This window comes from Pogona vitticeps, chromosome 15, assembly GCF_051106095.1.
Source record: "Pogona vitticeps strain Pit_001003342236 chromosome 15, PviZW2.1, whole genome shotgun sequence".
Taxonomy (NCBI): Eukaryota; Metazoa; Chordata; class Lepidosauria; order Squamata; family Agamidae; genus Pogona; species Pogona vitticeps.
This window is the reverse complement of record NC_135797.1, coordinates 13,404,376-13,426,775: the sequence shown is the minus strand read 5'-3', so window position 1 is coordinate 13,426,775 and position 22,400 is coordinate 13,404,376. Positions and strand designations below refer to the sequence as shown.

General features: G+C 50.5%; 2 protein-coding genes across 4 annotated transcripts in view; one reads left to right on the top strand and one right to left on the bottom strand.

Moving 5' to 3' along the window:
* Positions 1-22,400, bottom strand: part of KLHDC9 (kelch domain containing 9) — a 115,708-nt gene that overhangs the window by 19,750 nt on the left and 73,558 nt on the right. Inside the window, exons 1-2 of one of the 3 annotated variants that reach the window (XM_072983803.2) lie at positions 7,947-13,007; positions 4,491-4,583 (exon numbers count right to left, since the gene is read on the bottom strand). In XM_072983803.2, the coding sequence (XP_072839904.2) occupies positions 4,491-4,505 (15 nt within the window). In that variant the 5' untranslated portion in view covers positions 4,506-4,583; positions 7,947-13,007. Of the gene's footprint in view, positions 1-4,490; positions 4,584-6,050; positions 6,132-7,946; positions 13,008-22,400 lie in introns of those variants that run through there. The other 2 variants (XM_072983804.2, XM_020810256.3) reach the window with 2 other exon arrangements.
* On the top strand, positions 279-7,128 carry LOC110088130 (lens fiber membrane intrinsic protein). The gene is made up of 5 exons (XM_072983809.2): positions 279-414; positions 2,205-2,463; positions 3,377-3,517; positions 4,975-5,109; positions 6,075-7,128. Exons 2-5 carry the CDS (start codon positions 2,289-2,291, stop codon positions 6,140-6,142), a joined length of 519 nt encoding a protein of 172 aa, XP_072839910.2. The 5' UTR covers positions 279-414; positions 2,205-2,288; the 3' UTR covers positions 6,143-7,128.

Sequence of the window (22,400 nt, the reverse complement as noted above, 5' to 3'; positions counted from 1 at the left end):
TTGGGAAATGTTGTCCTAACCCGGTCCCTATGGGATCAGGGAGATGGGGTGTCATAGGGTCTGCTGGATTTGCTTATTCCTCTCACAAGAGAGAAAGGGTTCCCGAATCCCGCTCGGCCACCCGATTCCCCCTCCGTCAGCAAAACCACGGGAGGGGGGAGGTGCCGTCCGGGGGCGACCCGTGGCTGCGAGAGCTTTCCGCCTTATTGTACGCCCGGCCGTACGGCGGACTGAACAACAAGCCTTATAAAAGTTCCCTCTTTCTAGCACTTTTGCTCCTTTGTCTGCTCCCGAGGGAAAAATAAAAAGCCGAGAGAAAAGGCAGAGGATTGTGAATAGTTAGCAGCGAGAACGTGAACGCCTGGACGGGTGGAACTGGGTTTCTTTCCTGGAGAGAATGACCGAGTAGCGAAGGTAAGCTGAAATGATTTGGATAAAGGGTCACAGCGTCTCTCAGCCACAGGCCAGATCCCTCCTCCCGAAGCACCATCTGCAAACGTAGGTCCGGACTGAATCCCACTTTACAGGGTAGGTGAGAGATTTTTCTATTGCATCTCTTGCATGAACAGCTGGCTTTGGGGCAGGACAGATCTCGGGTGAAATTTGCACGTTTTCACCAGTGCATTCGGGCGCCAAAGGCAGCCACGTTGGGAAAGGCAGCTACGGCAGCCTCTGAGCAAACACGGAGCACCGGATGGTTTGCTTGTGTCATATATGGGATGAAACCACCTGCCTGGTTTGGGGGGTCACTAAATACTAAATCTTTCTGCTGGATTGGAATCCAGCGCCTGACCCCTGCAGGGCCTTGCAGCCTAGTGGGTAGGGCTGAAAGGGGCTGTTTGGCGCTTGCAAAACTGAAACACACAGACAGTTTTGGTATCTCAGCCTCGCACCGTCAGGAAGACCATGTTGCAGGAGAATCCTTCTGTACAGTAGTTCTCTTGCTATGAACCGATGGCCGGGTTTAAACCGGAATCTCAGCTGGAGCAAGATTGCTCCATATAACCCAGCCGGGTCCTTGTGGAGTGATGGGGTTTTCGATGTGATGGTTTTGAAAGCAGGAGACGATGGGCCTCTCCTGAATCTTAAGCTCACTTGAGAATCTGGATCCGCCCTTGGCATGAAAGATCCCTCCTGGTGGCAAGACGCGCTTCTCTCTCCAGCTGTCCCAGAGTGCGGCACCGTCTACTCGGAAGGAAGGCTGTCCTTCTGTGGCTGGGATGTTGGCTTGAATGGAGAAACACGGATCCGTTCCCAAGCTGTGGGAGAGAAGGTGGTTCTGACGGCACTGGTGCTGGCCACGGCCACCCTGCAGCAGGCCGAAGGACTTTGGGACCCTGGGAGGATCAAGAAACCTGGGGGGCCCCCCCACTCTAAATTCTTCTGGAGGGAGATCCACCGGTTTCTTTTTTCATTGTGGCTACTGGTGGATCCCGTTCTATGACACACCAGGGCTGTGTTTATTCTGTCATTTCCCACACAGCTTCCTGAGAATCTTGCCGTTGGTTGAAAAGGAGAAGTTTCTAGTCCTGATGACTATGAAGATCTCGTTTGATATCCTAGGGCTGGAAGCAAGCATGTCAAGCCCCGAATAGGAATCAGAAAAACACATTTGGTGGAATATTTTTTTGCTGGGGAGTTCTCTGCACCTCCGGTGTGCGCCAATACTTGCCCTTCCTTCTGATTGACTCAAGCAAAATAAAGGGAGCAATCAAAGAAAGAAATAACAGAATAAAAAGATAAACCTAGAAATGGGAGCAAATGACACATGGCTCGGGGCCAAATTACACATTACTGTATCACATATCCTTGCATTACAGCTGCAGGCAAATTAGAACTCAAGAGCACAGCCGGGGGGTGGTGGTGGTGGTTTTGTTTTATTTTTTTGGATCACCACGTCTTCCCCCAGCCGCTTATGGCTGGCTAGGGGATGATGGGAATAGTGATCCCCCCTTAAAGTGAGGTTTGCCAGCTCTGTTCTGGAGGTGAATTTTTTAAAAAAAAAATCTGTGAAACAGAGCTTAAAAAGGAGCCTAAATGCCAATCAGAACATGAAGCAAGCGTGTTGAAAAAACACGGCAGACGAGACCGGCTCTGGGTGCGAGAAGGTCACATAACCCGCTTGTCATCGGGGGGTTGCCAACTGTTGCTTGCTTGCTTGCTCCTCTCTCTTTCTCTGCCTCTCCTTCTCCCCCCCCCAAAAGGAATCTCTCTTTCTCCTCCTGGTCCTGCTGTGAGAAGAGGACCCCCCCCTTCTCGGACCCCAGACCGGCGAGACGTGGCCCGGGATGGTCAACTTGATGGGCGGAGGGCTGCTGTGCTCCGTCTCCGGCTTGGTCCTCCTCATCGTCGCCACGGCCACGGACTTCTGGATGCAGTATCGCTTCTCAGGACACCTCAGCAACCAGGGCCTCTGGAGGTTCTGCGTGGGGGGCAAATGCCGCCCCCATACCATCACCCTCGGTAAGGAGCCCTCCCAGCGAAGGGTGGGTGGCCAGGCCTCCCTGCGGCCTCTTGTGCATCCTTATCCAGGGGGGTGGAGCTTCCCAGAGGGGCGAGGCCAGGAGGGAGGGGGCGGAGTCAACTGAACCAGGAAAGTTCCTTTTTTTAAAAAAAGGAATTTGTTCCTGTATCTCTAGCAGCGGTGTCCTGACATCTACACTCACACTTGTTACTGCATTTTTAAAAAAGTAACTTTTCTCCTAGTGGCATTTTCCCTTTATTTTATTTTATTTTTTTTCACTTCTTAGAATTTAATATTCTTTTTGAAGTCCTGGTTTTGGTTTTTTTACTATTGTAATCGTATTGCGCATGGTTAAAAAAATAAAATAATAAAAAAAGAGAGAGGACGATGGGACTTTAGGACTGGCAGGTGAAGAACATCAAAAAAAAAAAGAACATTCCTTTTTAAATACCACCGAAAATTCATTTGCAAAGTAACTTTAAAACAACTAGGCTAAAAGTAACAACCTAAAATAATTAATCTAAAGTAACTGAAAGTAACTAGACTAAAATTAACTCACAAGTAAGATGGGTGGAGAAGTATGCAGGAGAGATACCCCAGAAAATTGGTTAAACTAATAAGGAGAGCACTTAAGTTGTCTTTGGAGTGTAACTTCGTTGTGCCCTCACCACCTCATATGTAACTAACAACAGGTAACTACACTACTTATAGTCGTAACTGGAGCACAGGCTTTCCAGACTCATCTTTCTTGGTTCCGGTGGGTGGTCTCGAGACGTGACTCATTTCCTCTGGGACGAAAGAGGCTAGAACTCTGGATCCCAGCCCGGTTCTGCTGATGCCCCTCCAGGCAGCCCACTAGCCAGGCAAGATCACCGAGTTCTCTTTCTTGATTTCTACCTCCCCTTCACGCAGCCTTCTGGGATGCGACCCGGGCCTTCATGCTCCTCTCCATCCTCTCCTCCTTCGCCGGGATCCTCCTGGGCCTGACCGCCTTCTCCAGCAGCGCTCGCTCCACCCGGACACGCTCGGCCGGGATCACACTCTTGGTCGCAGGTAGGTGGGCCTGCACAGCAGGCTCGGCGCTCACCTGGGAGGCTAATTGGACCTCCTTACGTTTCCTTTCTTATGCGAATTCCCTTTGCATCAGGTTGGAAACACAGTGCATTAAATATCGGATGCTCCTCAAACAAGATGCTGCAGATACAGGGGCCTGTTCGGCACCCCCCCCTCAGCCAAGGGACGTGGCCTTTCCCAGAACATCGAGACTTTTTCGGACTATGAATCCCTACATTCTGGGAGATACAGCCCCCAAAATACAGTAGAGGCCCCATATCCGTGGGGAATCAGTTCCAAGCCCCCCAGTGGATGCTGAAACCTGTGGATAATCATTAACGTGAGACACAGCGTGATCTCTGGTTCCCTCTAGTGGCCAGTTCTGGTAACTTGATCTTTAGAAATATATATATTTCTGGAGTTTTTCTTTTAATATTTTTAATAATTTCAGACCAAAGATAAATGAATCAGTGGATACTGATCTCATGGATAAGAGGTTCCTACTGTACAACTTTTCCACACTTTGATCTCTCATTCCTTATTTTGTTTGTTTGTTTATTAAATTTATACCCCGCCTATCTAGACCGAAGTCTAATCTTTTTCTCTCCCCTGCCTGGCTCACTTCGTATTTATTGCCCTGAATCCTATAACAATTTTACTCTGAATCAAGTGAGTAAATTTCAAGTGAGTAAATTCACGATGGAGAATTACAGCTAATTAGCACGGCGCCGCTCAGGTGCACGGTTGCACAAATTGCACATGACCAGGCGTGTAACCAGTCCCTGGTGAGTCAGCTTCCTTTCGCCACCAAATTTTATACCATTTCACTTGCTCTGCAGTAAAATCTGGCTAGACCGATTCAACCAGGACGTTTGTCCTCACAACGCTCAAGTCACAGATCAAATCCAGACAACATGACGTTTTCTTTTGATAATGCAAGGAGTGGGGGGTGGGGGTGGGAACGTTCTCTTACTTTGGAGTAGAACATCTGGATAATCCCGTTTGTGCGTTTCCGCGCAGCCTCGTCTAGTTCCTTGACAGGCTGCGGAAATCTCACGCGTTAAATCTGAAAAAGAGGCAGAACGAGGCCCATCGTCAGGGAGTGAGCAAGACGGAACAACGCAGAACGAGATAAACCAGTGGTGGAAAAAAAAAAAAACGACACAATGTCTGAGAAGGCGACAAACGGTAGCAGGCTGCAATCTTATTTCCCCAAAGGGAAAAATCCTGCATCTTGAGTTTAAGAGTGAGCAGCTGGAAGACGGAGGGCAAAACCTTGAGATTTCTCTCCCCCATAAAAAGTCCCCGTTCCTGTCGTTGTAAGGATCCTGCAGAGAAGGGCCAAGGGGTCACTCGGAGTGGCAAAGCACCCAGGACACGTCTGTGGGTAGAAGAGGTCCCACAGGAGCCGACGGGACCCCTGACTTCCTCTGTCTTCCCTTTCTTTCCGCCCCCAGCCCTCTTTGCCTTGCTGGGCGTCTCGGTGTACACCGGGGTCACCGTCCATTTCTACGGGAAGCGATACGTCGAGTGGCGTTTCTCCTGGTCCTACATTCTCGGCTGGATTGCTGTCATCCTGACCATCTCCGCAGGTACCGCCGGGCCCCTCTTCTTTGCTCCCATCACGTTACCCCTCCCCGTCATAATTGGAGCTCGGGGTGTATGTGACCACATGATCATTTGGTCAACATTACTTGCAGCTTTCTGGGTCCCTGTCATGGGCAGGTTGGATCACCGTGTTTCGGTTCGCTTCCAGCACCTGCCATCACCGGGACTGAACCAAATCGGGGCTTCCTGTTTTAATTTCCCAGCTGGTTTCCATTTCCCCATCTCCTTCAGGGGCTTAAACAGACAGCTTAGCTGCTTAATGATATTGGGAAACTTGGGAAATTAAAAATTTCCTTCCTCTGCTCCTCCATGGGCAGAAGCAACATGGTTTTGTTTGTAAGCCATTTAGGGCAGGGCGGATGCACTGTGCCTTTCTGGGAAGAAATTAAAATTTTGAAAGCGTCCTGGAAGCGGAAGGAGAGAAGAGGAGGGAAGGAGAGGAATTTTAGATGTGTCTTTTGTTCAGGGAGGGTGCCAAATGGGGTCTCTTGAGGTGCCAGGATGACACCCCATGGGATACTGAACCGCTCCCTGACCTTGAGTGACCCTATTTAGCCCATACCAGCCCACCCCAAATGGACCATCCAGCCAAGCCCTTCGATCCTCTGGGGTAGATCCCTCTAGATGGGTGATCTAGTACGTCTCTCTCCTGGTTCCCCCCCCCCCCCAAAGTCTGATTCTTCTTCTTTGCAACCAGAACAGCAAAGGTTTCTCCAGCCTACGAGTCTGGGGACATCAGGGTCTCTCTGGCCCCCAGTTCGGATCAGGTCTGATTCTGGGATCCCAGCAGGATCCTGCCTGTTGAATACTGGATGCAAGAGGTCTAGAGAAGCTCAGCGCTGGTGGCTAGGAAAGTCTCTCTCCCGTCTAAAGCCCCACAGAGCCGATCGTGCTGGGGGGGGGCTTCTTTCCTCCCTCGACTTACAGGCTCCCCCCTTTCTCTCCCCAGGCGTGTTCCATATCTGTGCCGTCTCCAGAAATTCATCGCCTGAGGACTCTAACGTGGCAAGCGGTTGATTCCCTGATCTCCAACCACAGCCTCCAAGTCCTGTCCTCTCCAGGCGTGCGATCCATCTTCCCGCGGATGTCGGGAGTGCCTCGGGCATCCTGTCGCTTCTTCCCTCGTTTCCCTCCTTCCCAGCGTTTTTCAGGACTCACCAGACACAACTGTGAGAATCACCACCACCACATCAGTCAAAGCAAAGATCAGAAAAGTTCTTTCTTCTTTTTTTCCCCTGGACTACAATGCCCAGAATTCTCCAACTGGGATGGCCCCAAAAGTAACCCTGCTCCCCGGCTGCCGAGGGCCAAATTATATTTTACAGAGAGCCCACCGTCAGAAGGTAGGAGCCCAATTCCTGCCCCAGAGACATGATTCAGGCAGACCGTTGAGTCTCTGCCAGGAGAGTAGCCAATGAAGCCCATGCTTACCATCCGAGGACCAATCACAAAACAGGGCAACGAGTATGCAAATTACAGGAAAAGTGCCTGCTGGGAAAATCAGGCATTTTCAGCACTTAAGGAATTTCCTTTCTAAGGATGTGCTGTCTATAAGGTATATTTTGGCTCTCAGTCTCCCATATGAAATTATAAACCAGTCTCTCTCCCCTCTTTCAGGAGGCAGGATGGGTTAAAAATCAAGATAATGAGCACAAACAAACAGACAGAAACAAAACATAAGTATGGTGCAAATATAGTGATATTTTTGAACCTCTGTCCTCAATTTTATCTCCAGCCCTTTTGCCTCTCTGCATTTGCCACTTACAAAAGAAGACGGGGTCTACTCAGATCTTGAAAAATTAATCCTTTTTTAAAAGTACACTTCTCAGAATCCACCCCCGCCAATCCATTTAGTGACTTACGGCTAGTCATTCTCTCTTATACCGGCCTGCCTTGCAGGACTGTCGTTAGAAATAAAGCAAGGAGGGGGGAAAAGAGAGCGACGCCCTCCTTGAATAGAAGACAGAATATGAATACGACCAATAAATAATAACAAACACAAACCAAGACTGCCCGTTTTTTATTTGTCATGTAGCTCCACTAGAGGGCAGCAGCTCTCAAACGGTGGCCAGAAGCCGCTGAGATCTGTGTGACCAGGAAAGATCGCCTTCATGCTTAGCTGTGTATTTATTTAGTGATGCTCACAAACTCATCAGCCCAAGGAAATGACAGATGTGCATGCTCTCTCTCTCTGTGTGTTTGTGTGCGAGTGTGAGTCTGTGAGGCTTGGCAATCGTGACTCAGCAGAATAGGGTCAGGCCCATGGGAGGGTGGGGTGGGTGGGGGGTCTGGGGACCTTCCCGGAAGACTTTGGAAAAGAGAGACTTGTTTTGAGGCTGTGATTCAGGAGCCGTGCAGGATTAGTCACCCCTTGGGCGATTCATCCGTTCATCCCGGAGGGACGGGCTGGGGGTGGCGGCCGGGGGATTCATCTCATGACAGGCCACGTACGGCATGCGGCATTGCGCATCTTTCCTCGCTGTGTGGCTTTCTCTTCCCCGTGTAGTCACTGACCCCAGGATGCGAGAAGGGCAACTGTTCTTCCACTGATTCACTCCCGAGCGACTCACGGAAGGCCATCCTCCGGCTAGCGGGACTTCTTGCATTTTGCATCACATTCCCTGGTTGTTTTACGTGAAATTGGCTCGCCCGTTTTTTAACACACCTTTGGCACTATTCAGAAATGTTGATATACTGCTTAATTGTCTCAGCATACTGTGTTGTCGGGTGGTTTTTTTTAAAAGGGAAAAAATGGGGGATTTTCAATCAACCACGTTTTCCCAAGAGAAATAGTGCATAAGACACGTGCAGGAATACATACTGGCTTTACGCATAGCGTGGACGGCCAGAAAGACGAATGAGTGGCGTCCTAGATCAAATCAAGCCCGAATAATCCATCTCTGGAGGCAAAAAAACGCCGAGGCTGAGGCTGTCCTACTTTGGGCACCTCACGAGAAGTCAAGATGATCTCTGGAAAAGGCTGTTAAGGCGAATAATAAAGTTCACAGGGTCGCTGAAAGTCAGGGGCGACTTGACGGCACCTTGATTATGCCTTATAATGTTTTCATTCCACCCTGCAGGACTGGGCACGGCACATTTTTTTTTTTTTAGCAAGAATTACACCAGCGCTTGAGTTATGGGAAGGATGTTGTGTCTGTGTGTGAGACACTCTCAGTGAAGCCTGGAAACCTCCCCCCCCCAACCCGTTTGGGCCGAATCCTGCACCAGGGGGGGGAACGGGTAGCAAGAGGTCCCTCCTCCTAATTCGGGTGCCAACCATGTGCCCAGGGGGGGGTTTGGGGCCTGCCGAGAAGTCTGAGGGACGCCGCTGTGAAACAGAAAACAAGGGCATGCATTCCCAAAACATTTTCCCACATGCTGCCTTGTTGCTTCACCCGTCGGCTCAGGAACATCTGATGGAGCGAAGCGCCAGCCGGGGTGAAGGAGGCGCCCTCGCACGCTGGTTGGGTGACATTCCAAAACCTGCCCAGCCGTGCACCCCAGGGCCCCGATCCCCGCCAGAGGGAGGACCCAGAACAGCGCCGGGTCTCCCTCTGCCTTTTCTCTCCGCACCCCGTTCTTCTGAACGGCAAAGGAGATTTATCAAGGCGTTCAGACGGCTTCTTTTTTCAAACCGTACGCGGCTCTCGAACTCAGGGCACCCTGCTGCCCTTTCATGGGATCCGGTCCCGGTCCCACTGGGTGGAACGGAGCATTATGCAAATCACACTTAGGAAGAGCGCTTGGGAAAAAGTTGTTTTCTGGGACTGTAAATACTTTTTAAAAAAAACTGCAGATCTCAGAGCGGGAATCACAGGGTTTCTCTGTAAAGGTTAGATTTAGGGTTGCAGCGTTTTGAATTCGGGGTTAAATGCCTTCCGCTATGCCGTGGAAGTGCAGGGATTCACGGAGCAAAATAGCTTCAAGTCCCCCAGATGAGCCCACCCACCCCTTTTCTCATTCACTGGCACTTACAGTCTCAATGACTCACTCTTAGCAGTTAGACAGATGTAAGCCAAATATCATTCAAGGCACATACAGGATGGGCTGGCTAGATATCATAAACTGCACAGGAGACTTCTCTGGAGAAAGGGAGCTGTTTTATCAAGAATCTAGGGGGAGGCGAGCAAGTGGGTCATGGCCAGAGAGACATTCAGAGGGCCCGAACATGGGTTTCTCCCCTTCTTCTCTTTTCTAAACCAATGGACGGATTGATATTCATACACTCTTCCTTCCTCCTCCTCAAGGCAGATTTGCAGCTAGAGGCAGCCTCTGAGGGCTCAGAAGCTCTCAGGGTTTCTGTAACCAAGTTTAAGCAGGGTTTCCTCCTGCACTATCCTACATGCTATTTAAAAAAACAAAACAAGTTTTCTCTTTTGAACGCCAGGCATTCCTATTCAAGAGTCACAAACGCAGGCCAGGCCATGGCCTGCGAAGTTGTTTTGTACGTATGTGTGTTGTGCGCTTAATATGTGCGTCAGCAAGAGTACAGGAAATCCACAGGGTGTAATCTCACTCTCCTGTTGCACGAGGCCCCGATCCTGTGACATTACAAAGGAGCATCTCCGTCCCCTGTGGCCCTCTTATCTGGACCGCAGCTGGCTGGATAGCTCAGTGAGTTGGGTATCTAGAAGAAGGGAACCGGGAATGATGTGTTTTCTAACCTAGAAAACCCTGGAAGGGGTTCTCCTGAAGTCAGAATCGATTTGGTGAGACACACCTAGCATTATTCTCTGGAACAGACCATTAAGAGCCATCAGCTGCACAAAAGACCTGTTCCCCATTGATAAATCTCTATATAGGCCTATCCAACCATCATTGTTAAGTATCGGGGTTTCCATCTTGAGAGGACGCCATGGTGGCTCCCGAGCTCAGGAGCCTTATATTTTGGGGTATGCTACTTGCTCATACACACAAATTAGTATTTCTGGGCTCGGATTCCAACCCACGTAGCAGAACCAGCTGTGAGGGGGGATGATGGGCGTTGTAGTCCTGGGAGGAATGGTCACATTTCCGATTGCTCTAGAAGAGTCTTTTCAGGACGGTGTCAGGCCCACAAGGAACAAGCAGGTGTTTTCTTTTAACAAAACATCTTTGATTTTAAAAAGTCTGTTGTCCGGAAAGTGTAACCAACGTGATTCAAGGACCACAATGATCAGAAACCTTTCCATTTTGGGTTGCAGATTTTGTAGCCCGGAGAAGGTGTAGTTAGGGGGTGGGTCGAGCTATTGTTCCCTCTTGCCTCCAAATTCAAAGAGAGCCATGCCTCTCTCCCCTCTGCGCTTTTTCCCTCTCTAGAATCTGTTGCGAACTGTTATTGAAGGCAGCTACGTTGGTTAGTTTGCTGTTGATCTGTCCACAGCTGTAAGTAAATAAAATGGTTTTTAAATTCTTTCTCCTGTCTCAGAGTGAATTGCTGAGACTGTAAGTGCCAGTTGGTCTACTCTGGGGAGAAATCAAAGCTCTTCTGCCCTGTGAATCCTTGCACTTCTGCTGCCCAGCTGGAGGAATTTAACCAGAAATGCAAAAAACTGCAGCATTTTTAAACTACAGCTCTCAGAATCCCTCAAATTGGGAATTGCAGTCCAACACACACACCCCCCAAATATTTCCGATTTCTGAGTGTGGGTTAAGTAGCGCACGTCCAGTCTTGGTGTTTGCAGTCTCTTGGCATCCCATGAAAGCCCTGGCCACAGTGGCTCGAGGGGGGCTTTCCAACTCCAGCTGTCAGATGGGCCTCGGAGTCCCAACCCCAGAAAGTGATGGCTTGACACTTCCCCTGAGCTTTCTGCCATCCGCTGTGAACTCCCTTTCCTTTTATACATAAAAATCCTTCTCTTCCCCCCCCCCCCACCTTGAGAAGCACCTGTTTAAACTTGCCAAACAGGTTAGATTTTTCTCTCATGCGCTGCTCATTCCCCTCCCTCTAGCCATTCTGCGGAGAACAGGTTGCGGAGTTTCAAAACAGACCGACTGCTTGGCACGGGGGAGCCAGCCAGCCACCATACCGAGCTGGAAAAACAGGGAAAAGCCCCCCCCCCCAAGAAAACCCCACTGGGACAAAAAAAAGGCTACCCGTCCAGGATCTGGAGACCCATCGTCCCCCAAATCCCTCCAAAGATGAAGGCTCTTTTCTATCCTCTGGAGCTGGCATGACTTCTCCGTTGCTCTTATTTAAAAGCCAGAATTACAGCTGATCTCGCTCGTGGAGCGCCCTGGTCTCGCTGTCACCGAAAAAAAAGTGCAGAGGATCTGGCTCCCCACCGGTGGTGGTTCCTGCGACCCAGCCGGAGGCTTCGGTTCTCACGTCTCTTCGGGGGAAGCCCTTTGACAGCAGCTTCACCGGCTGGTTTCCCTTTGCACCATGAACCGAACTTTGCTCCTGCTTCTGCTGACCGTCTCCGGTAAGTTCTGGTGTCCCTTTTGGGTCCAGATTCTCTCTGCCTCTCCTTGACTTTTGAGACAAACGGGCAACCGGGCTTGTTTCTGGCTTCTGTGGGGCGATCTTGTTTTGGCTTTCCTTTTTTTTTTTTCCTCCCCAGAGACCGGATTATTGAGTAATGGGGTAATGATAGCTTTGCCTAATCGCGTCTGTTTTGGTGAGATGCTTTGGGGACGAGAGAATAAAATTGGGCGAAAAGCCTGATTTAATTTCCTTTCCAGCCCACCCACTGATTCTCCCCTCGTCTTTCTTTTGCGGTCAGAATTGGTGTCCGGAACTTGGAAATGTGACTTTTTGGCATCACAACGCCCAGCATCCTCATGCTGGCCAGGGGATTTTGGGTGTGGTAGTTAAAAAAAAGTTTTTTTTTTAAATTTAAGGTGTCAAGCTCAGTGACTGTATCTGAGGAATCCTAGGCCTTTGCTCCTCTCTTGTAGACCCGTTGGGGAGGAAGGAAATGTACCTTATCCTTAAACAAACCTCAGAATCTTGTGAGGTCCGAAAGGCGAATTAGCGTATTTTTGGTCATCTTAGTTACATAGTCGTGTTTTGCTGAAAGAGAAAGAGGTTTGGATCCGGGAGATGAGTTGAAAGGGACAGTAGGGGATGGGGCTTGCTATGCCATGATTATGGGATGGTGGTCCGGTGTGGGGTATATTTGGAGACCCATAGCTTTCCAGATTTGCCTCTGAGGACAGCAGGATGTAACTGCATTTCTGGACCCCCTTCTCCTTTGCCTTCTGCTGGAAGCAGAAAAGATCAGGAGCCGAGCTATTTCAGATGGACATTCAGGTGGACGTTGAGGAGGTGATGACAAGGATCGGTCCTGAGGGGGAAAGAACCCGCTCCCTATCTGGTTTTCTTTTCTTTCCTGCTGATTTTTGCACAAGGCAGGATGCTGTTCAAAGTACAGGAGCAGTGTCAGGAGAAAAAGTTGGCGACAGGCCACTGGGTGGGGCAAGAGAAGAGGGATTGGGGGGGGGGTTGCCGGTGTTCTGTATTCCTGCTCTCTTGCACCCAGAGAAACTTATTTATTTTTATTTTTTTGGCTTTGAAATGAGACCGAACGCTGCTGGGTTTTAAGTCAAGACTGAGGCTTTGTTTTCTCAGGTTGCTTCGGTGTAGGAAACGGGAACATTTTGTAAAACATCGGTGTGATGTTGATGAAGGAAGCTGCACAGAAATGACTTCCTGGTTGGATGATGCCACCCTCTGAGCCATCTTTCACAACTCACAAACTTTGGTCGCTTATGACACAAAAAGCAGCCTCAAAGCCGGGCTCACAGAGGCTCGAACCCACATAAAAGGTGTGGCTTCAAAACATCAATTTTTCCCCCCTGGACTCTGTCCCCAGGTGGCTGGGGATTCTGGGCCCTGTAGTCCCTGGGTGGCCTGTTTCCTCAGCCCTGAGGACTGCCAAGGTTTTATGGCTGCGCAAATGTGTGCCTAGTATTGATTTTATTTACCAGTTTCAACATAGTATTTGTTTAATTCTCTCTAAACATTGGTATCCTTCGTATTCAGCTTTTAAGTCTTGTCTTAGGGTGTAAGAGCCACCTTAGGTCCTTTTTAAGGACAGTACAATTGGTCAACTGGAGTGTTCCTGACCATGTGCAGAGTACAGGAGCCCCCTCCCACCCCACCCTCCAGTCTTTCCACACTGGTCAAAACAAGCAGGCAGGCTTGCTGCTGGGGACTTGCCCCTCCATCGCCAAGGACCAGAAAGGCTTGACCGGTGGAATTTCTGCCTACTCCCAAGTGTGGGAGAAAGACCCCTTTAAAAGCAGCCCTAGGGGGCGGGGCAGGCCAGGGGATCATCTGCATGGCACTTTTTCCTTCCTGCTTCTCCCTGCCTCCCTTCAGCGGCTGAAAAGTCACTGGGCCGGTTTCGGGCGCCAGCGCCAGCCTCGGCGAGAGCTGCTGAGTCGGAGTTTTTTCACGCCTGGCTTGTACGAAGGCCCCGAACTCAGCTCTCTGAGTCACCGACAGCCACCCTTTTGGGAACCGTCGGTAGGGCTGAACCGGTCCACCGACACAGTGGAGGGGGGGGGAAGAGGAGAGATAAAGAGGGGCGTCTGGGGGTTCTGAAGAGGGGAGGGGATGGGGGAGCATTGCCTAGTGGTGCCTGCATGAGAAAGACCGGGGGGGGGTCTCAGCTACTCCATCAGGGATGGCGTTTGGTGGCCCTGTCATGAACTGGAAAGGATCTCCTCCCACTATGACTTCACTCCCCATTTTCTGCAAAATTCGGGAAAGTTATTTATCTTTCTGGACCACTGCTCCCAGAATCCAGCATTTGATTGTGACTGGCACCCCAGAGACCCCAATTTTCCATTCAAATCCTGTCCACCGTTCGAGCCTGATTTGGAAGGGGCACACCTCAGGACGGCAGCCGCACCGTGAGAGGGCAGCCCCGGGACACTGAAGATGGGGCTCGTGTACCTTCAACCACAGACATTTTAGCAGGTAGCCTGCTAGCAAAGGTACAGGAGCCCTGTCCTTCCTCTCACATGGCTGCCCGGCAGCCTGAAGAAGCGTCGGAGCAAAATTAGAACACAAGATGTGTGTCGCGGTCAGCTGGCCCCGATTCCTGCCCAAAGATGGACGGGATGTGATGGCGGGGGTGGGGAACCTCCCCCCCAAATGCCTTTCTCGCCCAAGCTGAGGAGGCATGATGTTCCTGCGAGCAGCCAGTGATGGACCGTATGGTGCAAATAAAATAGGAGGAGTCTAGCTGGCCTTGTCGGCTGTGGACTATGGGAGGTGTAATCCCAAAAACTTTGTCCAGTACTGTGTTAAGGCTCTGGAAGCAAGACAGATCCTAGTGTTAAATTTGAGCAGAACATTTCCACAAACAGTCACGGTTTTGCTGTCTCAGCCAGACACACAGCCATGAAGCGTCCGGACCAATTTTCGGAGGAAACACCCAGCCTCCTTTAAGGAATTTTATGGATCCTCTGGATGTTGTTATCCTTCATGGGATGTCCCATCACGTTTTCGTGTCCCTTCTATCTTTTTTTCCTAAGTGCAAATTAGAATCCGTTCTGGTGAGGAAGGCAGCCTTTAGACGGGTGCGCTACGGAATCTTGTGTCAGGCCGTTCCCCAGACTGTTCGTTCCTAGCGGAGGGATTCCGCTGGTGTCGCCTCTCAAAGTATGATTTCCAGAAACTCATTCAAACTCATGTAGCGTCTCAAGCTCAGTCGCAGAGAAACGGCTTAAAGAGTCGCTTTTCAAGGCTCATGTCTGGAAAAAGAAACCCAACCACAAAACACCGCTTAGGTCGCCACTGGGCTGTCGGTTCACCAAACATAGCCATGAGAAAATGGGAACAGGGCTCCTCTGCCTTTAAGGGCTGTGTAGAAGAGGAAATTGGTGGCAGTGTCGTTTGTCGTAGGAGCAGCGCTTGGTAGGGAACATCTGGCGACTCTCACGCACTGGGAGCCTCTGTGTCCATTTTTCAGCGGCAGGTCTAGCTGTACCACCGGGGAAGTGGAGATCTGTCGCCCATCCGCTCCTACCCTATGAGATGCAAAAGGGATCATGGAGAGGGACCCCTCTGGCTGCGCAGGAGCCACTGAGGGCTAGGACGGAACCCCGTCCGGCTGTATCGCAGAACGACCCACATGCAGAAAAACGACCGGGCTCCTAAGCCTTCCGAGAGTTGAACAAGAAGATTATTTTCAGCAAACGCCGCTTGCAGGATGGAGCGGTTCTGCAGAAAACCTTTTTCTGCACCACTATGGAAGTCAGGATGTGTCACTGGAGACCAAAACCATCCGCTCTGTTGTATTTCTGGGTGTGTGAACGCTGGACAGTGAAGAAAGCGGACGGAGGGAAAAATGGATGTATTTGAAAGGTGGGGCTGGAGGAGAGCTTTGGTGGAGACCCTGGGCGGCCAGAAAGCGGAACCAGTGGGTCCTAGACCAAATCAAGCCTCTGGAGGCCAAGATGATGAAACCCAGGTGGTCCTACTTTGGGGCAGATCATGAGAAGGCAGGATTATGTCCGGAAAACACCATCCTGCTAGGAAAGGCAGAAGGCAGCAGGAGAAGAGGAAGACCCCAAGATGAGATGCACAAACTCCTTATAGGAAGCCACAATGCTTGAGTCGGCAAGAGCCGAGCAGGACAATTGAGGAAATACATTTTGGAGTGACGGTAGCTCATTCATGGGATCGCCCTTAGTCGTCGGTCACTTGACGGCTCAGAAGCACAGCAATGATGAAATCTGTGAGGCTCTACTTCCTCGGCCTGCCTCACTTCATGGCCTAGAATCTCCAAAACGAAGAGCTTGAAGGGAGAAACCCTGAGGCCATCTAGTCTGACCCTCTGCCCTGGCAGCAACCCGCTGCTAAAGCCTCCCTGACACGAGGCTGTTGAGGCAGTCAGTTAAACTTGCTGAAGTCTGACGGGTGCCAGCGCTGGGTGAAAGTCGTCCAGCAGGACCGGGTACAATTTCCGCCCGCCCGCCCAGCCTCGCTTGCTGGTGACTCGCTGCTGGCCCAGCCGGTTCTCTGGGCTTGTTCCTCAACGACTAGGTTTTAAAAGTGGGTGGCAACTGAGGGAGTCTCTGGCAACCAGGCACGGTGCCCAGGAAATGACTCCGCAGCCCATGCTCCCCCCTCCCCCCTCCCGCTCCTCCCTACACCTGCTCCTCGGGGCCGGAATTTGGCACCTTTTTTGCTCACCGAGGGTGGGGTGGTGGCCGACGCGAACCTCCTGGAGCGCTTAACGCCAATCGCTGACTTTTAATTAGTATTTCCCAAAGGATCTCGTAATCAATACTTAAAACTGTGGCCCTGGTGGCTAAATCCTCCGGGCAGGATGGGGAACAGAAAAGAGGATGTTGATGCGAGGGTAATAAATTAGTTAATGAGGGGTGTAAACGGCTTTCCATTTTCCATTTTCTGCAAGCGGGCCGGAGCGAAGGAACTTAAGAGGAAGAGCAGAGCAGACCGTACATGTCTCACGGCTACACTATACAGTTCTGGCGGTTGGGTCCCTCTTTAGCAAGGCCCCTTTAAGGGATTCTGGGATTTGTAGTCTGGTGGAGGTCTCAGGAGGATGGCTCCACTTCTAGAAACGGGACTTCTGAGAGCATCTCCCCAAATCCCCCAGGTGGCTATGGGGTGTGTGTGTTTCTGTACAAAGATGCTATGACTTTTTCATCAGGTTAGCCACAATTTCTCAGGTCATCAAAATGTTAAAATCCGGCAAGCCTGTGAGACCAACAGGACGCTTCCTCAGCAAGACCACCACGAGGTACAACCGTTCGCCAGTCTCACTCATCTTAAAGGCCCTCTGGGGGATTTTGCTTGGGGGAAGAGGGTCTGGTTCCCTGGATCGCGCCAGAGAGGAAAGCCGGAGCGCCACGGCTCCGTGCGAGGGGCTTCGTCACGGGGCTGTGCAGGAGATAACCATCATGAACATGTGTCAATGCAACTCAGGGACGGATGTATTCATCGTTTGGGGCTCCCTGGAGGCCTGTTGTTTACCACCAAGAATCTTCTCTCTTCCTCCTCTGTCCGGTCATGAATCTCGTCTCCCAGGATGGTGTCGGGTCAACTGGTGGCTGACTCACCTGGCGTCTGAGCACCACAGCAGCGCATGGGTCGTGCAAACCATTTAAGGAAACATTCCTGGGAATTCCCTTATTAGAAAATCAAAAATCTCTCTCCCCCCCCCCCACTCCTTACAGTCTTGTCTGAAAGAGCCATCCGTGTTAACCGGCGGCTTTCGTTATTATTTTAGTGCTTTGCAAAAGAACATCTTTGGACCCACAAAAGCAGGGTATCAAATCTGAACTGCCCTCTCCGTACGGATTCTGATAGCAATGGTGATTATTATTTTTCGCATTCCCCCCCCCCCAAAGATCTTTCATTTGCAAGCTGGGGATAATGATAAACAATGTTTAGTACAGAAGTAACAGGGGAATAACAATTTATTGTAACAACTACCAGGTAACACCGACGTGAAGTGATATGAAAACACAAGGGTTTTTCCAAACTCCAAAGCGGGTTTGCTTGATTGTCCCTTTTTACTGTCCTGACCCACAGCCCATGGGGGGGTGGAAATCTCTTTTCCTTCTCCACCCATTGATCTAACCTTTCTTCGTTAAGTAAACTAAGGTGTTGTGTGACAGTCACTTGCTTCCATCATTTTTTTTAACCCTAAAAAAATTGGTGAGGCGAATGACTGTCAAACCGCATCATGTGACGGTGAGTTCCGTAGATTTGCACGTCAGGATGGAATACTCTGCTTTTTTCCCTTTTGACGCGCCTGCCCATTGTTTTCCGTTCCGTGACTCGGTGAACAGTGACTGATTCCTCTTAGCTCTTTGTCACCAAGAAAATGACCTTTTTTAAAAAAAATTTAAATTCCCCCTTATTTCATGTTCTTCTTGATCGACCTCAGGGACGAACCATTCCCACAACGGGTCACAAATCAAACCCTCTTTCCGATGCTTCTGAACCAGCGCAATCCAAGACAGACAAAGCCCCATGGCTGAACATTCGCCTGGGCCGATGTTAAAGCTTAAGGGATGGGACCAAGGACCCTTGCTCGTGTCAGTGATGGAGCAAATCTTGGGAAGGGACCTCCTCTCTCTCTCTCTCTCTCTCTCTCTCTCTCTGTCTGTCTGTCTCTCTGTCTCCTTCTCTCTCTAATCTCGCCCTCCCTGAAAATGCCAGCCAGAGGGAGATCCTGGTTTTACGCCACCTGATGTGCCGGCTGACTGTCAGTCGGGTCCCCTCCTTGGAGCCGGTTTCCTGCCTCCGCCCTGCTTCGCAGAGGAACAGGGGGAGGCGGTTCTGCATCGCCTTTGTCTTCGCCTCTGTCCCCACCCTCTTCCCTTCCTCCTCGTCCTCCCCTCCCTTATTGTATGTGTCCAGGCACATCTTCTCCTTAACCGCACGCCATATCTCCAAACCGGAGAAGCCAGAACAGGTGCTACCTGGAGCCACCTTCCCGCCTTGGCCGGGGCTGCTCTGGAAAGGCCTGGCCCGACCGGAAGTCCCATGTGCATGTGCGCATGCGTGTGGGGTGGGGGTGGGAGGGAGGGGCTCACCTCGGATGGGGCACACCATGCCCCAGAGAGTCGTGCCCCCCACCCACCCTCCCGGACCAGGCAGGTCTCCTCAATTCTGGGCTTTCATTCTGAACATCCATGTCTGAACATCTTCCCTGATGAACTTCTGCTCATCCAACCTGGTCTTCCTGAGCCTTGTTATGGCCGGGGGGTGGTGGCGGGGGGGGGGAGGGATACACCGACGGAGGCTTGGAAACTTATTTCCAGAAATTGAGCCTTCTCGGTGGTGGCCCCATCCTGGTGGAATGGACCGCCTCCTGAGATCCGTCAGGCCCCTTCCTAGACTACCTTCAAAAGGATGCTCAAGACAGAAGCTTCAGAAGGAAGCATTTAGAGACCCATCCCTGAGATCTCACACACACACACACACACACACAGATGTATTGCCGTCATTAACTTTTTTTGAGAGGGGGGAGTAGCTTTTAGGTTTAAATTATTGCAGTTTCAATTGTCGTTATAGGGTTGTTTGGAATTGGGAGGAGGGATGGGCTGCGTTTAAATTGTCGTTCGCCACTCAGAGTCACGTATGTCACTAAGACAGGCAGTATACAAATGTATGAAAAAGATTAGACAGACAGACAGACAGTCAGACAGACAGATAGGGAAGCAAGTCATGGGTGGTGAGCCTGGTTTTAACAGCAGTCCTCTTTTTTTGGCCATAAATGGTTTAGGTGGCACAGTGGGGCTGGCTTGATTCTATGGGGTTGCACTGGCTTGTTTCCTTTGAAGTGGGAGGTTTGGACCCACACTAGGGTATAATGTATGTTTTAGGGCTGTGCATGGGTGTGCGCTCCACCTGGCCCTCTCAGGACCGCCGTTTTTAGCACCTGCCCATGTCTAAAGCGTAATGGCTCATCCTCTGAGTCAGAGCCACAGGGTGCTAATGGTCAGGCATGGGACCAGGGGCGAGGGGAGCTCCCTCAAGACAGCCCTGGCCAAGCAGACAAAATTCAGAGCCACGCTATGTAAAGTAGCAGTAACAGCCTCTGTTACTCTTTTTTAAGGAGACGTTGGGTGGACCCTGGCCAGGGGTGCTGGCTTTGCACAGTTCTGCCAAGGACAAGCGGGTCAGACTGGATGACCTCTGAGGACCCTTCAGATCCTCAAGGCCATGCCTGATTCTGTGCCTTTCTTTTTCCTGTTCTCTGGCCTTCCCACTTCTCATTCTTCCCGAAATTAACAGCATTGCCATTATGACTGACTTAAAAATAAAAGGCCCGGCTCTGTGACTACAAACCCCATCATGCTCTACCACTGGCCATGCATACAGGGCTGATGGGGCCCTGTAGGCCAAAATATCCATAAGTTCCAGACCCAGCCAAACTGGGGATCGTCAAGGAAGTTAGACGTCTTGAGGTCCTTCTCGACGTTCCCGGATTCCGTCAGCCGACTTGGGTGGCCCGGCTGTCGGCCCTTCCTTGGACCGGCCTGGCCGATAATCGTCGGAGATAAGAACTCAGCACCCGCCTTAAGCCCTCAGGACAGGGCCGGGCTGCGCTCCAGGCAGGGTGCTGATCCTCTTCACCAGCCGGAGTTTTGGCCTTTCCTGGCATCGGGAAAAGCCATTTTTTTCCAGCCGATCTCTCCCCCCCCCCCCGCGATGAAGTGGCCGCCAGGGGATTCTGGGTGTTGTGGTCCAAATAAGCCATGTTTCTCTCCCCCCCCCCTTCCACCCAGCCGGTCCTTCTCGCCAGCCTTCCAGTTCTTCTTCTGTCAGGACACGCTGGCTTCTGAGGGAAGCGTCTCCCTGTCAGCCTGGAATGTTCCCATGAGGCAACCAACCTCAGCGTTGCACGCCTGGCCGTGCGAGGCCTCGTGCGATGTTGGGCGAAGATTATCTCTCCGCAGGTCGGCTGGGCCCATCTCCAGCAGCCAGGGAGGACTTCCGGCTGCCTTTTGCAGCCGTCGCTCTGGAGTAAGGAGTTACAAACACCACAGTGGCATATGTGTTTTTTTCTGCGCTGTCAAGTGCCTCCTGATTAGGGCCATGCGATGAACCTCAGGGGGGGGGGGAATCTCCGTTCAGTTTTTGCAAACTCTGTGGCTTTTCTAGAGTTGGTCCAACTCACACTGATCTTCCTCTTTCCCTGCTTCTTTCAAATATTCCCAGCGTTATTTATTGTCTTTTCCGCTGAGTCTTGTCTTCTCATGATGTGCCCAAAGTAGGACAACCTCAGTTTACTAGACATTATCTAATTTTAAAAAAATAATCGATAATGTAAAGAGAGAGAACAAAGTGGGGAGCTTTTAGGAAGGGAGGGGGCTACGCTATATTTTCTCATTACTTTTAAACGTTACCTCCGAAAAGCGTTTTCGGACATCTTTAGAGGTCCTTTGACAGAAAAAAAAAATCATGTTTTAGGCCATCCTCTTATCGATTTAAAGTGTTTTCCTTTTCTCCCAGTCATGAATAAGAAAGAATCAATTTTAAAAATTGATAACAAGTAACAGTGAAACTACAGCAAATAAGAAAGAATCATTTTAAAAAAATGATAACAAGTAACAGTGAAACTACAGCAAATAAAAAAAGAATCAATTTTAAAAACTGATAATAAGTAACAGTGAAACTACAGCAAATAACAGTAACCAATGACTTGCAAAAGTAACTGCCCAAGGATCATAACACAAATAAATATTGTCACTTGCTGAATCAGGTGTCTAGGAACCTGGATAACAGCTTGCAAGAGGAAAAATAATTACATAATACATCCCCTGCTTGGTTCATTGACATTTGGGCCCTAGCTGCTTTGATTATTGCTCCAGACCAGAATCAATCCGTAAATTTGTGAAATCAGTGCGTTCGAAAAACCAACATCGCGAGAACGCTTTGCTGGTTTTTACATCGGCGCGCGTGGCATTTGGAGACCACGACAGACCTTAAAGAAGGACGAGAACCTGCCAAATTCCAGACCGCCAACCTCACGGGGTTGCCCGCTGGAAGCCTTTAAATTCTGCACTTCAGAAAAGACAACCCCCCCCCCCCCAAATGGGCTGAAGTGAATGATCGCCTGCCTCTGGATCGGGTTATAAACGCACTCTGCAGCACACCTGAAACAAATCTGTAAAGCCTGCTCCAATCCAGTTCTACAAACTAGTGTTGGGTGCAAACTTCTGCTCTTCTTTTACAACTTTAAAAACCGACGCACATTAGCTGGGGACCGAAGGCTCCGTAGGTGAGGGGCCAGGCCCCAGGAGTGACCGGATGCTCTTTGCTCTACCCTTTAATTGCCCCGGGAGTCTACCAAATATCCTCGATCCGGTCTATTGAAGCACCTTCCCCCAAAGATCTCCTTCATCCTGACCCCAGCTCCCTCATCTGCTCCAGTCTGCCTTCAAACTACTATTCATTTCGATTTTATCACGGTTCTTCTTATTCCGCCTGTTCTGTTTTTAAGCTTCGTCGGGAGGGTGCCCCAGAAGGTGACCTAGGGAATGGGTCCCGAAGGTTGGGTAAAGTGAAGCTGATCTCGAGGATCAAGCTGATCTTTGCAACTTTCAGCGCTCTGCGTTCCGATGGCAACGAGGAAGCCAAGCCGCGAAGCAGGTGAACCCAAACCGGAAGACAAGACGAAGGGCAGGCGAGGGAGAGCGGTGGCAGGGAGGAGGAAGCCAACGGGTTCTGCAGGTTTCCCCGGATCAAGGCTTTTTTTGTATGTCAGCAAAACGTCGACGGCTGCTCTCACCTTGTTATCGCCCTGCGTTTATCAGAGGAGCGCCCACAGGGAAATGTAATCAAGTTAGCTCA